The 16,119-nt window shown below is 39.0% G+C and overlaps 2 protein-coding genes across 2 annotated transcripts; both read right to left on the reverse strand.

The window, feature by feature from the left end:
- Positions 1 to 1,330: 1,330 nt before the first annotated feature.
- On the reverse strand, positions 1,331 to 8,131 carry b4galt4 (UDP-Gal:betaGlcNAc beta 1,4- galactosyltransferase, polypeptide 4). The gene is made up of 7 exons (XM_061085608.1): positions 8,054 to 8,131; positions 6,703 to 7,233; positions 5,906 to 6,138; positions 4,937 to 5,124; positions 4,641 to 4,763; positions 4,430 to 4,534; positions 1,331 to 3,852 (listed from the first exon to the last, which is right to left on the reverse strand). Exons 2-7 carry the CDS (start codon positions 6,962 to 6,964, stop codon positions 3,723 to 3,725), a joined length of 1,041 nt encoding a protein of 346 aa, XP_060941591.1. The 5' UTR covers positions 6,965 to 7,233; positions 8,054 to 8,131; the 3' UTR covers positions 1,331 to 3,722.
- A 3,014-nt stretch (positions 8,132 to 11,145) lies between these two features.
- Positions 11,146 to 15,519, reverse strand: casr (calcium-sensing receptor). The gene is made up of 6 exons (XM_061086452.1): positions 15,332 to 15,519; positions 14,937 to 15,243; positions 13,606 to 14,439; positions 13,288 to 13,518; positions 12,530 to 12,653; positions 11,146 to 12,418 (listed from the first exon to the last, which is right to left on the reverse strand). The coding sequence occupies exons 1-6, from the start codon at positions 15,514 to 15,516 to the stop codon at positions 11,295 to 11,297; spliced, it is 2,805 nt and encodes a 934-aa protein (XP_060942435.1). The 5' UTR covers positions 15,517 to 15,519; the 3' UTR covers positions 11,146 to 11,294.
- Positions 15,520 to 16,119: the final 600 nt, after the last annotated feature.

Consider the following 16,119-nt stretch of genomic DNA (forward strand, 5'->3'; position numbering starts at 1 on the left):
AAGGCAAAGCAACAAACACACAAACATGTTCCTATGTGCTGGTTCTGTTGAGTTTCCTGTTCACCTGACCCGTTGGAGTGGACACTGACAAGATGCTGGACCTTCTTGCTGATCAGTAGAATCACTGAGCTGCCGGGCCGTTATGAAATACTGCAATGAAATAATTTAACATTGTCAAGGTTGCGAAATCAGTTGTAGAACAGCTCAGTAGCCATCCAACAGTTCAATCTTTAACAAAGATGTAAATTCAAAATTCCACCAACATCTTTGGCCTCTGAGCTCCTTGCTGTTGTAAATAATGATGTGGACATGGCGCTGGTGAATTATTTGCTCAATTTACAAGTGGGAACAACACAGTACATGTTGAGAAGACAACTGACATTCTAGTATTCTCGTGTTCTTGTTGATATTTTTGTGCTAAAAGTATCTGGTGCGTGTCACATGTGAGCTACACGACCAGGCGCAGCCTCGACAAGACAAAGCCTTCTTTCTGCACCATAGGAAGAGGAGATGACATCATTCTGTCCATCCCGCTCTTTCTTTGCATACTGGTTTAAAAAAAGCTATGGAGCTGAGAAGACATGTCATTGTATCCGGGTAACAAGGGGTTGCTCTTTGTCCTTACTTTGAGTCCATGTTCTCAGAGTGATGCAATGTCTTCTAGAGCTGCAGCATAATTCCTCTTCTGCTAATGTGAGAGAATGGAAATAATGAGAAACCGGCTCAATACTTTTTATGAATGAGATATTGTTGATTTGAATTTGAACAAAATACATTTTAAAGAAGGCTTTACTCACCGAGTTCGAGGAGAACTGTCAAACCAGGCTTTGTGAAAAATTAACAATGCACACTTGCAATGTGCCAGCACATCAGTTAGTAAGTTAAATTCAAGTGAGATTTTCCCCTTCACAACTTTCTGATTACCTTTTAGCTCAACTGTAGTTTCATAAAAAATGTGGTATCAAATTTGATGTGATACAAACACCTAATACAAAATCACAATAATAAACAATGATATAATTTTACTGATTATAACAACTAATATGCTGTATTTAGAACTTAGAGACCTACTGATTGCAACAAGCTTGATTCCCATAAAACCTTCAGGATTTTTTTCCATTAGTGTTTTGTTAAGTTATGATACTGTTATGATGCATAATACATGTCTTTCTATGACATTTTTCTTAAGTTCTTCTTTCATATAACCAAGTAGAACTGTAAAAAAAAAATTGTCTATTATTAAATGAATTCCTGAATTTTATACATCTTGTATGGGGTCCTTGGCCGAGAAAACCTCTGCCATTAAACATATGAAACCACAAGACATTGATAAGAAAAAATACTAGACCATTTATTAAATCTGCGCTAAAGAGAAAATAATCCTATTGGGAGTGTAATGCATAATCTCCACCTGTCATGATCAATGTTCTCTCTTCAACACAAACAGAACATGTCACATCATCCAAAGATCCACATACATTCAAATGTTCAAAATCAATCAAATGAAATTCTCAAACAGTTAATATGGCATCCATTTGAATTTCATACAATTATTTATATAAATTATAAAAAAAATTGAAATGTCAGTGGAATGCTTGATGCTACATCACTACCACGAACTTGCTTAGTTGTGATCATTTTACAAAGGAAGTTGTAGTTTTAACTTGTGCACATGAGAATATTTTCACTTACAAAAGTTGTGAACAAGTAGAAAAGAAAGCATTTGTTTACTGTGAAATGAAGACTATCAGGCTACTTTCTAATACTTGAAATGTACAACGACCCCAACACCACACTGCAGATATATGAGCTGTTCAATTCATAGAAACAGCAATACTCACACAAACAGAACATGTCTCTGTGTGTAATTATGAATTAGAGCAGCTGTAGTTGCTATGAAGCTCTAGTTGAAAAGGAAGGAATATGAAATTTAACAGGTGGCTCAAGTAAACTGTAACCAGGTCATTAATATTGCTCAGTCTCAGATAAAAAAAAGTAAAAACATAATGCAGTTGTTACATACCAGTAGCTACACTAGGTTAAAAATACATATTAGTGATTAACAGATTTGATATGCGTGTATCAGACACAACATGCAGTGATCAGAGCATGAGTGTCCAGATAATTCTTCAACGAAATGTCTTCACATGTGATGGTAAAAATACATAACAACTATCATTAAAAACAATAGCATTTTGACTAATAAATTGAGAATCCCCCACCCATTAATATCTGCTTGAAATTCAAGCATTTAAGGCCTTGTACCAAATAAGACATGCAGTATAATTAACCATCTCATCATAATGGCCCTACCATGGATCAAAACATGCAAAGATGGATGTTCTTTTAGTAAGTGATGCTCGGAAAATATGATGATTGAGGTTTATTTTTTTGAGCAGGCAGGCGGAGGAGAATTACTTTTGTCTTTGACGGACCTTTATCACAGCAGACGATAGATAACATTAGAGAGGCTGGAAGTGAGCCGGATTCAGCTTGGTGTTCTGTGTGGTTTCTTACAAATGTCCGCTGTGAATATAACCTACCTTGTGATACCGATAACTTTTTTCAATATATTCAGCTGAATATCACTGGATATGTTCACCTTATATTATTATTGCTTTTGCTGCTCGAGTATCTGTTCTCAATGATAAGCTGCACAATTTAATTGGCACTGTATAATATATTAATACTGCCAAGCTTTAGATGAGGAGGACTCTGAATATTTTGCATTATTAAGATTTCTTGAATTTCAGTTTGTCCACTATGACTAGACTCCAGAAATCTAAAAATACAGATGAGGATAATTTGAAGCTAATTAAGATTAAGTCATGTATTTTTTTAATCTGGACAGTTTAAACATTTTTATTTATGTTCATTGATCTCAAGCAAAAGCCTGATTGCATTTTTTATGCTTCAACACTGTAAAACTAAAAAAGTTGAAAGTGCATGTTTACTAGATTAGAAGTATTGCTAATGTGGCTGCTAGTTGGTCCTTCTGCCATCTGGTGGCCAAAACTCAAATTGTGTAGCTTTAATGAACGTGATCCTTGTCAGTTGATCCATAGGTAACTTTACCTCAGATAACACCGTTTCTACAGTTAGACGTGAACATGTCAATTTGAAATAAATCATCTCTGCTGAGCTACGAATCAAACTTAGAAATCAACATTCTTACAGGCTCTGCAAAAAAGCACTGGTGTTCGGTTATTGGCTCAGGAAAATAGGTCACACCACTTTTGACTGTAGGGACTTCAACATTTCAATGTATCCAGAGAATAAAGTGCACAAAATACACACAGCGTCACAGGACTTTAGACACAACATATCAGCATGTTTCACGCTGTGATATACATCAGAAAGGCAAATAATAAGGCAAATGGATGAATTAATCAAAGTTTGCTACAGCAATATATAAATACCAGGAATATCTAGATATCTGTATTTGTATTCAATGTTTGCAGGATGCTCCGACTCATAACGAAGAAAGTCCGGTTATAATATGAAGGAATGGAAGCAGCATGATATGCAACGTTATTGTGAAAAGATGAACCAACAAATGTGGTTACCACTAATATGTGAACTGAAACTGTGTGCATTTTGTGTGTTGATTGTGTTTTAAAATTGCATCAGATGTTCTGCACTCAGAGGCCTGGAGGAGTGTATAAAATATCATAAAATATTATTTTTGGTCACAGTAGGTCTTCCAGTTGAAAATCTTAACTCTATGGCTTACCAATGTCCACAGTGACATTCACATAAAGAGGCAGCCTCTCCACTGACAAAGTCTTATATGAGCAGCTGTTGAGTCCGTCCTTTCTCCAAACCTGCCGTGTTCGTCCTAACAGCCTCATCCTGAGAGGAAAGAAAAAAATAGTGTATGGAAGAGATGACATGTATATTGTTTACCAGGATAGATTCAGGTTTGTTCTTTTGTCTATCTCAGAAAAATTGGATTTTTTTAAAATAATGGAGATTTTGAGAATTAATGGAAAATATAATTCTTAAATCATTTTACAAGAAAAAAAGTTATAATAATACGAGAATAAATAACATTTTCAAAGTCTTGATACTTTTAATGTGATGCTGATGAGCAAAAGGATTAAGTATTTTGTTATTTGTGAAACTTAATCTTAAGTATAACTTAACAAGATGATCCACATTCTTCAATTTAACTCCCTTTAAGTGGCCTTTGTTACTCCATCATAATATGTATAAATGCTTATATACACATCTTCTTTAAAAATCCTTGAAAACAGGAGAAAAAAATGTATTTATCACTTTTGTCTGTTTTCAGATTAAAGGAGAAAAATATCAAAAATTATCTTAGCAAAAAACATTGAACATACCATTCAAGGCTGTTGCAAGGCACATGTTTTATTTGCCCTCTAATACGCTGAAACAAGCAGAACACATTCTCCCAGTTACTGACCTGTCCTTGTTTATTTCATTGCCACTATCCCGTTTGTGGAACACCATGGTATAACGACCTACATCAGTGGGCGGCCTCACTATCGTCATTTTCTGCAGCTCCACCCTTCACGAGACGGCAGATACATACATCAGTGAATGAATGAAGGAATATGCACCGTCACCAATCTGCTGCACACTGAATGATCCAATGATTCCCACTTCTGTCTCACCTGATGCGAAGATCATCGTCCTCTCCCCCCCAACCCCAGTAAGTGTTTGAGAATCCGTTCACTTTTAGAAACTGTTCTTTGGTCATGGCTGTGACTCCTCCGAAGTAGCCTTTGTAACGTAACCTGAGAGTTAAAGATTATGAAGAAGAATTACAGTGGTTAATCGATGAGACCTTTCAAGGTAATATCATCCCAGAGGAGACCGACATCTGTTAATGCCGCGTCGTTTATTCACAAAGATAAGATAAGATTTAACTGCTAACTTCAAGGGAATAAACTCTAAGTCATATACTCACTTATATCCTGTGGCATTCCGACCAACCACCAAGTGTTTGGGCTGGTTGTCACAGACGTATAAATTGTGATCATTTTCAGGAACCAGGTCCACATCATGGAAGATAAAACAGTCCCAGTTGTAGTCCTTCAGTGCCTCCAAATACCCAGCATTTAATAACTTGGCCCGGTTAAAGGTTTTAACACCAGCCTTAAAAAAAAGGAAACAATAACATTAGTCTCCATTGAAAAAAGTTGGAGTGTTAATACTCAATCTTTATTAATGCTGCAGCTGTTGTGTGCTCTGAACCTGCTCCCTAAGCATACATGCATAACTGTTCTGTGGTTTGCCTTCAGTTTACTTACAACTTTACATCTCTCTGAAAACACTGGCAGTAGATTATTTGCTTTTGGCTTGTGAACATGTTTGCCTTCATTTGATTTGTTTACGTCTCCACTTAAAAAACACTGATGAGAATAATGGTGCCCGACAGATTTTTATTTAAGAGAAACAAAAGGTCTAACCAATCAATGTCTGTTTTTACTTGCAAGTTGAATGTTTTATTCGCTTGATATTTTGTTTTTTTAAGAGGAAAAAAATCTTATTTTAAAGTATCACAACCATTTTATTATGGGTATATATTATGGGTATATATGATAATAATTCTTCACTCAGAGTTGCTTTTTTTTTCCCTCAATGTGTGCCCATCAGGTGCAGTGGTATCACATTTTGTCATTTTAACATGTTTTTATAATTTTCATTGACAGGAAATAATCTGACAATCATAGTTTCTAACAGAATGAGCTCATACACAATGGTGATCATTTTAACTTTTCCTTTTTAAGTTAAAGAGAAACTTTAGCAAATAATTGAATGGTGGGAAAAAAAATAAGAAGTAATAACCAGCAGGAGCTTTACTACGCCTAGTATATAAAATAATACACAAGACCATACATTTTATTATGTATAAATATGAATCTTGGAACAATACCTGCTGGATTATATAAATGGCGTAATGTAGTTGCTGCCTCTGCAGGAAGGGGTGCAGGTGGTGCAAGAGGTAGAGGAGGTGTCTCTCGCGGTTGCGATGAGGGATGAGGATCGCTACGCTCTGCCTCGCCACGCAGCCCGGAGGCTCGTACTCTCCCTCGGCCACCGCGTCGTTCTCACTCTCCACGTCCTTCAGTTTGAGAGAGGACTCAAATGACAGCTTCACAGATCCCTCTGCAGAAACAAGAGTCATCACATTTAAAAGAAATATGAGACTCAGCAAAGTGAGCAGATTTATTCACATTTGAATGATTATGTGCTGAATAGAGTAAAAAATGTTCCACCTTTGTCAATTCAAGCTATTTCTTCTATTTCTTTTTTCTATGTAGAACATTTTCAGGAGATACTTGACACACACACAATTCTGCAGAACATGTTCTTACAAATAAAAATCCTTAGTACAAAAAAAGTGCCAAGAGTAATTGAAAAGCTTTTATTTAACAACCTTCATCACGTTGCTTCCCACTTTTTACAAACAGGAATGAAACAATCTACCAGTAGTTATGAGAAACTGCTATAGTCACCGAAGTTCAAAGGGATTTCATTGATTAATGATTCACATAAACCTTTGTCTGCTTAATTACATAATAGCTAACTAATCTTATTTATCGAGAGGTAAAAAAGATAATTTGTCACATGGGCATCATAAACAAACAGATTTGATTGACCTTAATTCACTCAAACTAAAGGAAACACGAACGCACAATAATTTTGTAACCTCTTCCAGCATATACTTACGTAGCAAAGGTGATTCCTTAAGGCATTTGCCTTTTGGTGTTGGAGTATTTGCACGATCAGGTGTTGTTGTCCAAGAGTTGAGTTTATCCCTCAGGCTGTCTCCTTTGAAAATTGTTTCTATAGTGGCTGAGGTCTCCTGAGGGGTTTTCACCGTTTCCCCAGAAAAGGTTGCAATCCATGCCAGCACAGACAGCGAGAGAAAGAGCAACACAAAATACTTTGCCCTGCGCAAAATCTTGCACACAGGCGAACAGAAGCCCATAGCTGTTTGACTTTGCTGATGTGAGACACTGAAAGTGGCCAGCGTAGAGGCTGTTAACTGGAGTTTAGGATATTTGGTCCCTGTAGGACATTTCAGCAAAAATACTGATGGCCTCAGACTCTATGAACAGTCATCCCATGGCGATGGGATGTGCCGCCATTCTGGATATGATCATAGTGAAGAAAGAAAAACTTATCGAGGAAAATCCATCGCTGGACCCTTGAATTCCAGTTTGAGGAGATAAGGTCAAAAATGTAGTTCTCCGAGATCTGTAAATTGATTCAGAGAGAAAACAAATGAGAATTTATGTTTTTGAATCACGATCTGATACTGCCACGCCTTCTTGTGCAACACAGGTGACAGTTTTAAAAAGTGATATTTAACACCATTACTTTTCACAAAATAACAGAACACTGGATACAATGTTATCCTTAAAAAACAAAGATAAAAGATGAGTGTTAGATACGTTTCTTATACTCATACCATCTGCTGAAAAGGCTTCCAGGAAGGTACAGTCAGTAAATGTATACGTTATTATCCCATTGTCCACAGTGTAACTGAGCTCTCGAGGTGTGACAGTTATCTCACAAGGGAATAATCCAGTTTATAAAACAGGGAGGAAAATGATCCTTTATTTTAACTACAAATTAAATTATTCTGATTAACCATCATCATCCCTGTAAAGCACCTGGAAACTGTAACAGTCTCCTACAGGAAACAGTGATCATGAATAGTGGTTGGCCATTAAGCATCGGTGGCTCAGCTGTGACCACAACGACAACAAAACGCTGATTTATTTATTTAAGGAAACCAAACAAAGACCGTTAGCAGTGTGACATCAGCTGAATGTGCTTGAGCCACCAGCAGCAAACACAGATTAAACACGTACCCAGTAATGTTCTCTGCCGTGTCTCGGCTGCCATATTTATACAGGAACCCCATAAACCCTGTGACATGTTCACAGCTCCTCCTGATGTTCTTCAGGGGACAGATACATGCTAACGCTGGAAGCTAGCTCTGTCCGGCTAGCCTCCCTGTGTTTTCTTTAAAAGCAGGTTATTAAAACACTTCCACAAAGCATGACATTACCTTCGCACATCGCTGCCAGCTGCTGCTTCTTCTCCTGCTCGCCGCCCCACACCTCCGAGGCTCTCTGGCTGACGAATGCGGATGTGGTTCAAGTTGTAACGGTAAACCGCTGCACAAGTTAATCATTAGCTTTAGCCTGTAGCACACCGTGTGAAGAGGCAGAGTAAACACAGCGGGAGTTTACTGTGGGGACACGCAGGAGAGAGCACTTCCTCCCTGGCAGCGGCGAGGTTCACACACCTTATCTCTGTTGTTATCACACGTTGTTATCATCCCGGGCACAGGACAACACACGGTCAAGCTAGAGACACGCACTCCTGCAGCGGGGGTTTCAAAGTTAAAGCTTCCGCACTGCACAGTGGGATTAAAGCGATCAACCAATGTGTTTATAAAACACCCGTTTAAAGTACATCATTCAAACTGTGTTCACACAGCACCTGTCAAACAAATCAAATTCAGTTCAAAGGTATTTTAATAGGATGAATGAAAAATGACTTTGATGTCAGAGACCAACTCATAGCAAGATATATTATATGTATTATGTTTATCCTGTAATAAACTAACACACTCACACACTAACACACATATATATCAACATGTTGTTCAACAAGATGTTGACACTCTGACCCATGAGCACTCATTATTTTATTATTACATGAGTACTTAGTACTTGACCTTCATTTCATTATCAACTTAACGCGTGTAATGCTTTGTCCACACACACTATTTTCTGAACCACACTACATACACACAAGACAATACCAGCCATGCCACATTTTAGCTCCTGAGATCTCCCAGTTTTCCCAGTGGCAGCATAGGTTGTCATGGAGATCCATTCCAGTTAAAAGATGATATCTCATGATATCAAGAAATTCTGAGTTGAAGTAATAGTTCACAGAAAAAATTTAATCAATCATTATCTCATCACCACTTTTGTCGCAAGATATATTATATGTAGTATGTATATCCTGTAATTCACTGTAATAAACTAACACACTCACACACTAACACATATATATATATATAAACATATATATCAAAAATCTGTCTATTTTATGAAAATCTATTTCATAAAATGTATAATATAGATTACTGAATTAATAACAGTGAATAAAAAGCCAGTCTAAATACATTGGTCAGGCGTGTTGTTTATTTGGACAACACCATATAAGATGACAGTTGTGACTGCATGTTTGAAATACTCTGCATGGTTGTTTGTTTTAATCATCATCATTAAACAGGAAGATATGTATTTTTTTTTCAGTCAGCTTTACAAAAGTCAAAATGTAGTGCATTTTTTACTCATACTTCCGGGTGGGTGGTTTTCAAAATAATAGTCATGGACCCTCAATTCACTGTATCCATTGAGAGGCCAAACATCATCAAACAAAAAAAATAATATCAGTAAATAGACAATTTTTTTTTTACAATAGGTAACACTGGCCTCATGCTGATGAGAACCCTTAAATCAATGTCATTGACTAAACAAAGCAATGAAAATACTGCACAGTGATGGGCATGAGGAATTTATCAGCTATGTTTGACCCAAAGAACTGAGACAAACATTCCCATCATGTAATGTTTCCTGGTTATTTGGTCCTAACTCTTGTCTCACAGCTCCTCCAAGTGAGACAGACATCATGCTGGTCTCCCTGCAGAGGTCCACTGACTCTGAGGGTAAAGGTCTTGCTCCTGCCAACAGAGGAAGTGGTTGTCCAGCTGCTTCAGGTCGGCCACGATCCTGAACTCCTCAGCGTGTCATCGTCTTTTTAAGCAAAGTGGTGGTGCTGCAGTCCTCAAATGCCTTTTTACCTACTTTTTTATTACTTCTTTTAACATCCACTGTGATGATAGATTTTGAAGAAGATCCGTGTGATGGAATATGCTACAGAGGTTTGTTGAGTAATACTTATTTTGGGTGCCATCAGGATTGTGTCGCAGAGCTTTAAGTGTCTTTTCAGAGTATGGTCAAACAATACTGTTCACTAATCCATCAGTAAGGAAGAAATAGAAATAAAAAGCAAAATATCTATATTAAAAATGTGAATGTTATTTCTGTATATTTTCTGGTCATGAGTATTATTCAGCAAAATATACTAATACTAATTGAAAATGGTCCCTTATATATAATGAATTGTATAAATATTTTGTTATTACTTCATAGAACAAGTCTTTTGCAGGAAAGGGTCACAGCCTCACAGTTGACTATCAGACGGAGCGGTGTCACTACCTTTGCCAGCTTCTCCTCTGCCCCTCTATAGCTCCTCTATAATGTGAGGACATGATGTCGGGGTATAGGTCTATAGTGAGAATGACGTTAGCATGTGAGAGAGCCCTGCACTATTTGCAGTTGTTGTGGACTTGTGAAAAGCAAGCAGAGATAATTCTCTGAAAGATCGAAACCAAAATACCACGTAGACCTCCATCAGTGTCTTCATTTTTGTTTCTCCCTCATTCACTCAGATCTATATTTTGGGGGGAATTTTAGATTATTTGTAGTGAATGCAAGCTCCACAGTTTAGCTTTTTATAATTATACAGAAAGTCCCCTGTGCTGTAGAGACAAATACAGATTATCCCAAAAATAACTGTATTACTCTATTACTTTTCTTGATTAGGACAGTAGAATAGTCTTTCCCTATGGCATGGATTTCACAATATTATGTTGAGGGACTACTTATTTATTTTAGTCATTATACTGTCCGTGTTAAAGGGCCTATGTTGTCCACTGGTTAAATGTTGCTCCATGTTACCTGGTGGGTCTATGTGCTAAACATGGTGTATTACCGCCACAGTCGGATGGTCAGGGAATCTGAGCTTTGATTTTAATTTAGATCTTCCGCAACAAGTTTCTTCCAAATAATTTACATCTAAGAAAATAAAAGATGCATGTGTTGTGTTATAATAATATTGTGAAAATTTGTCTTGTGCGTTGTTGTTCATGTTTTGCATTTCTCTAGATGGAGTTCATTGATCTAAATAATTGAGAAAAAGAATAAACATGAGGATCATATAAAGTTTTTTAATTGTACAAAACGTTTTGTGAATATTACTAGCAGGTTTACTACACATTAACAAGACACAGGATTCAGGTACAGTATATTAGTTGGAGTGATCATCATATTTCGGACAAAATGTTAGGAAAAAGGAAAGATGTAAAGGTTTACGTGTAAAAAACAAAACAAAACACCCTATTAATGGGACAGATGAAGCTGAAACTTGACAGAGCCACAAATATTCTATCACATCACAGAACTCCTCCTCGACTCCTCGAAGCTCAAGGACAAAGTAACTGTTCCACTGCCAAAGCTCACCATGGGCTTTCCTGAAGTCGGGTCATTGCCATTGGTCTTCAGGCTGATGGACGATGACGGCGTGGAGGCAGAAGATCCACCGGTGCTGCCCGACTTTCTCCGTGAAGCCGTGCTATGCTTTAGAGTAGCTTTTGCCGCCACTTTGAAAGCGTGGGCTGAGGTGCTGCACCGGACCTCCTCGATGGTGTTCCGGGACGGTTTGAAAAGGATGATGTAGACCTTGTTGAAGAAGATGCAGGCCAGCATCCCAAAGCTGGATGCCAGTATGGCAATGACCTCCACCGCTGAAACAAACTTGCCGTAAGTACTGAAGTAGGCAGGGATAAAAGAGATCCAAACGATAAAGAATATGAGCATACTAAAAGTGATGAACTTAGCCTCGGTGAAGTTTTCTGGAAGTTTCCGTGATTTGAATGCAAAGAAGAAACATATAGCGGCCAGCAGGCATGTGTAGCCAATAAGGAACCCAAGAGCCATTACAGAGCCTTCGTTACATGTGATAAAAATCATCTCATCTATGTCATAATTCCTGTAACTGGAAGGTGGGGCGTTGTACAGCCAGACCACACATATCATGACTTGGACAAATGTGCACAGAAACACCAGCAGGAACTGTAGGTTTAACCCCCACCATTTACGATGGAGACTTGTAGGGATCTTGGCTTCAAACACCAGGAGGACTCTGTTTGTTTTCACAAGGATGCACGAGATACAGAGAACAAAACTGATCCCAAAGGCAGGTTGGCGTAAGCGGCACATCCAGTCCTGCGGCTCTCCTATGAAGATGAGGGAGCTGGAGAAGCAACAGATGAGAGAGAACAGGAGGACGTAGGACAGTTCTCGGTTCGTGGCCTTCACTATTGGAGTGTTGCGGAATCTGACAAAGACGGCCATCACGAAGCCTGTCAGGGCAACACCCAGCGCTGCACATATGGTCAACGCTATCCCGAAAGGTTCCGTCCAGGAGAGAAACTCGATTTCCTTCAGGAAGCAGAACGTGTGGTTCCCATTGGACCAGGAGTTATTTGGACACTTGGTGCAAACACTGGCATCTGTATAAATAAATAAAACGTTATTGGTGTGTGTGCGTCTTGAAATTACAACAGAAGCTACAAGGTATAACTTTTGTAAAATGTGTATATGAATGTTTGAATTCTGTATACCTTTGTGAGTACTGTACTCTCCATCTGAGCACTCAGTGCATTCAAAGCAGCATGTGGGCATACTATCTATGATGCCCTTTCTTGTGCCAGGATCACAGTCCTCACTGCAGTTCGAGAATGGCACCTACAGGATGTTAAATGGAAAGAAAGGTTACACAAGAGTATGTAGTTTAGAGGATGTCACACCTGGCAAAGATTGTTAAGCCGTATGAGGAACCCTTTTATTTATGAATATGGGCTATACACAATAAAACAAAATATTGATTGATTAATTGCTAATATTTCTCTCAGGAGGTGGTGGAGAACAAAACATTGCAAATATGTCAGTTAATATTGGACTTTCATTCCTGAGGTGGACACACACATGACTCTTAGTGGTTGCTAATGTCTACCAGCATTTATAAAGAAGCAGTTGATAGATTTCTCTATGTTTGCACCTTGTGTTATTGTCCCCAACCTGCTATGTGTTGAAATATGTTGATGCAACTCGAAGCCTATGGTGACCTCAGGTCTTTTTACTGAGATCATTTAAGTGTAAGTTGCTTTCCAGTGAAAATGGAAGCCTTAAAAAGTTGTAACAATGTATATTTGTAACAATCTTCTTCTTTATCTGCAGGTTACAATGTTGATAAAATTACAGACAGTTCTAAGGACATTGTGATAGGTGAATTAAAAAAACAAACACGGAATGACAAGGAAACACAGGAAACACAGGAATGTACTGATGAGAACATTGACCAAAAATAGTTTTGACTGACCTCTGAACCGTATCCATTCCACAGAATCTTTGTCCTGTCAATGAGCAGTTTGGCCCCTCTCTTGGCATGCATGTGGTAGTATCCAACCTCCTCGAACACCACAGAGCCGTCTTCAGTGGACCTGTGCCAGTTTATAATCATGTAGTTTGCAGCCAGGTCGTCATTCTCATCAAAGTGGATCTTTTCACCCATACTGTTGGTGTAGTTTAAATGTCTCAGCTGCTTCAGGACCTGAGGGGCAGAAACACATGATGATTCACATATGGAAAGAAATTAGGTATATAACAGCTACGGTTGAGGGGACCTGCAATATTTTACCTGCCAGGCTTCCATTTTCTTTATATCTGCACAGGAATTGTTGGCAAAAAGTCCATGTCCGGGTGTGCAGGTAAGAATGTCCTGCAGGGCCTGTGCTATGGAATACACTGCAACATATACATTATAGGAGATTCGAAGGTGTGTGTAGTCCAGATACGGGGTCTCAACGCTTGTGATGTCTTCCTCACCTGTGCACAAAGGCCTGAAACTAGTGCTGCCACATTCTTGCAGTCTTGGGCTTTCCTCCAGATAACAGTTGAAGGTTTCTTCCCAAAACTCCCTGACAAATTCATTATGACTGTCTTTCTTTGGTTGGACATGTTGTAAGAACTCCCTGAAGCCTGGTATACGCCCCGCCTTCAGAGCAAAGCCGATAGTTCCTGCCACAACGTCAAGATACTCTGGTTTGGCAATAAGGGAGGAGCTGGCCCACGCTTCGCTGGCTAACCAAATGCGATCTGTGATGTTTCTCCTGACCATCTCCTTGATTAGAGGCTCAATATCTGGGCCGCTGGCAAACACAACAATGACTTTGGCTGTGGAGTTCTCGATCCTGTCAGCCAGAGCTTGGATTTCATGATCCTCAGAGTACTGAGAAATAAGTTCATTCAGGTGAATGCAGATGTCTCGCTCCTCCATTTCCTTCTCAAACTTTTCGATCCCTGGGCGTCCGTAGTCGTCATCGGAGGCCACAGCAATGACCCAGTTCCACTCAAAGTACTCAATGATGTCTGCCATGGCTGTGGCCTGGTACTCGTCTGTGGGAATGGTTCTCATGAAGGACTTGTACTGATTCTTGTTGCTCAGTAAGCGACTTGAGGAGGCGTAGCTGATCTGAGAGGAGAGATTTCAGTTTATCCACCGGGTTTTTGTTGTGTCTTGCTCATTACTTTTCTTTGATCAACTTGACAAAGGTTTTGTCATTTTATGATAAAACACATGGTGGAGACCTCTCGTACAACAGCAACTAATGGAATACGTGAATGCAAGATCCACAACACAACAGCAAAAGCCACAAAAGTGAGCAACAATGGATCTTAACAATAAAATGAGCTAGTTACTGCTACTGTCATTTTTGAAAAACCAGGCCAAGCTAGCCATCACTTAAAATGTTATACTTTTTTATTTTAAGTGTTACAGTACAGGCTCTTGTAGCGTGTTTTCTGTTGTGTGTCTTTTATAGTTGCGTGGTTACTTTCTTATTCATGTTGGGCTTTGGAATTAGTGTTTTCCTTTAGTGCACTGCACGTGTATGAGACGTCTTGGCCACCGTACATTTGCTCCTATTTAAGTTCAAGACTCAGCCAGAGTATTAATGGTCTGTGACTCACCTGAGGAATATAAAATAGGCCGAGTAAGTTTGCAACTGCTGTGGAAACTGCAGACCCAGCTCCTCCCACCACTGCAATGGTTGATGGGATGTGATCAGTGCAGTTACAGAATTCATCTAAATTCAGTGAGTCAATCTTATTTTGTGCGACAAAACTGAGGGTAGCTTCCAGGGCTTTTGACACCGTGTTGCATGTGTCAAATATCCTGTAGCCCAGACTGATGTTGGGCAGGAGAGTGCTGCTGTTGTTAATCTCATCAATCGCAAAAATCATGGCCTGGAGCCAACGGAAGCCACGGAAATTGAACCTGCAAAAAACATCAGAGGCTGGATTCAGAAAAGTTGAAAAGAAACAGAAATTATCAAAAATACTATGTCAACAGTCTTGTGTTTTACCTGACACACTGTGTGGATTCCGGCCGAGCTGCGAGGTCTTGGTCTTTGGACGAAACACCAAAGTGCATCGGGAAAAGACCTCCGAGTAAAATATCCCCGGTCATCTGTGCTCTTTGATGGGGCCCGTAAGTGGAAATCACATAACTGGACCCCAAGAGTATCAGATAATGCAGAACCAGTTTCATCTTTACTTTTCTCCTTTAATGGATAATGGATTGGTGTCTAAAACGAAGAGTGGAGATCTTCTCAGCATAATCTTCTCCCACAAATCGGCCTGCCTCGATGTCTTGTGTTATTCATGATTGCACAGAAGAAAATGCCTGCCAGTGAGAAAAGAGGGGAATAGGCCACAATCACATTAGATATCCGAATGGTCCATGTGCAAAAGGAAATTCAAATTTTCTTGATAATTCACCAGGAAATAAATATTATTCTTATTCCGTGGCAGTTTGCAAAAGTATCTTATACCCTACTTCAATACTCTCCCAAATAACACAATGACACAATAGTGAGAAAATGGTGTTAGAAGCCAACACAACTAAAGGCTGTTACTAGAATACCCAATTACTGTATATAAGTCTGTTGAGAGTTGACTTCTCCTGTAATTTTTCTAAAAAAGAGATGAATCTGAATGTTTAACACCTCAGCCACAGCGTGGTCGTGTAGCTGGAAATATCCACCTGAAACCAAAATAGACGCAGGATTTACATCAGCCGAGAATGAAGTCACACACTAATGACTCTCCTTCCTGCAAAGGCTCGGTCTCACGCTGTGGCCAGTGAACCCAG

The sequence above is a fragment of the Limanda limanda genome, chromosome 14 (assembly GCF_963576545.1).
Source record: "Limanda limanda chromosome 14, fLimLim1.1, whole genome shotgun sequence".
Classification (NCBI taxonomy): Eukaryota; Metazoa; Chordata; class Actinopteri; order Pleuronectiformes; family Pleuronectidae; genus Limanda; species Limanda limanda.

Coding starts and splice junctions, on each gene's coding strand:
- b4galt4 (XM_061085608.1), bottom strand. CDS start 6,964: ATGGGCTTCTGTTCGCCTGTGTGCAAGATTTTGCGCAGGGCAAAGTAT. Junction 6,139..6,702: donor TAAGGAATCACCTTTGCTAC/GTAAGTATATGC, acceptor TTGTTTCTGCAG/AGGGATCTGTGAAGCTGTCA. Junction 4,764..4,936: donor CGGAATGCCACAGGATATAA/GTGAGTATATGA, acceptor TTTAACTCTCAG/GTTACGTTACAAAGGCTACT.
- casr (XM_061086452.1), bottom strand. CDS start 15,516: ATGAAACTGGTTCTGCATTATCTGATACTCTTGGGGTCCAGTTATGTG. Junction 12,654..13,287: donor GGAATGGATACGGTTCAGAG/GTCAGTCAAAAC, acceptor AACATCCTGTAG/GTGCCATTCTCGAACTGCAG. Junction 12,419..12,529: donor AGAGTACAGTACTCACAAAG/GTATACAGAATT, acceptor TTATTTATACAG/ATGCCAGTGTTTGCACCAAG.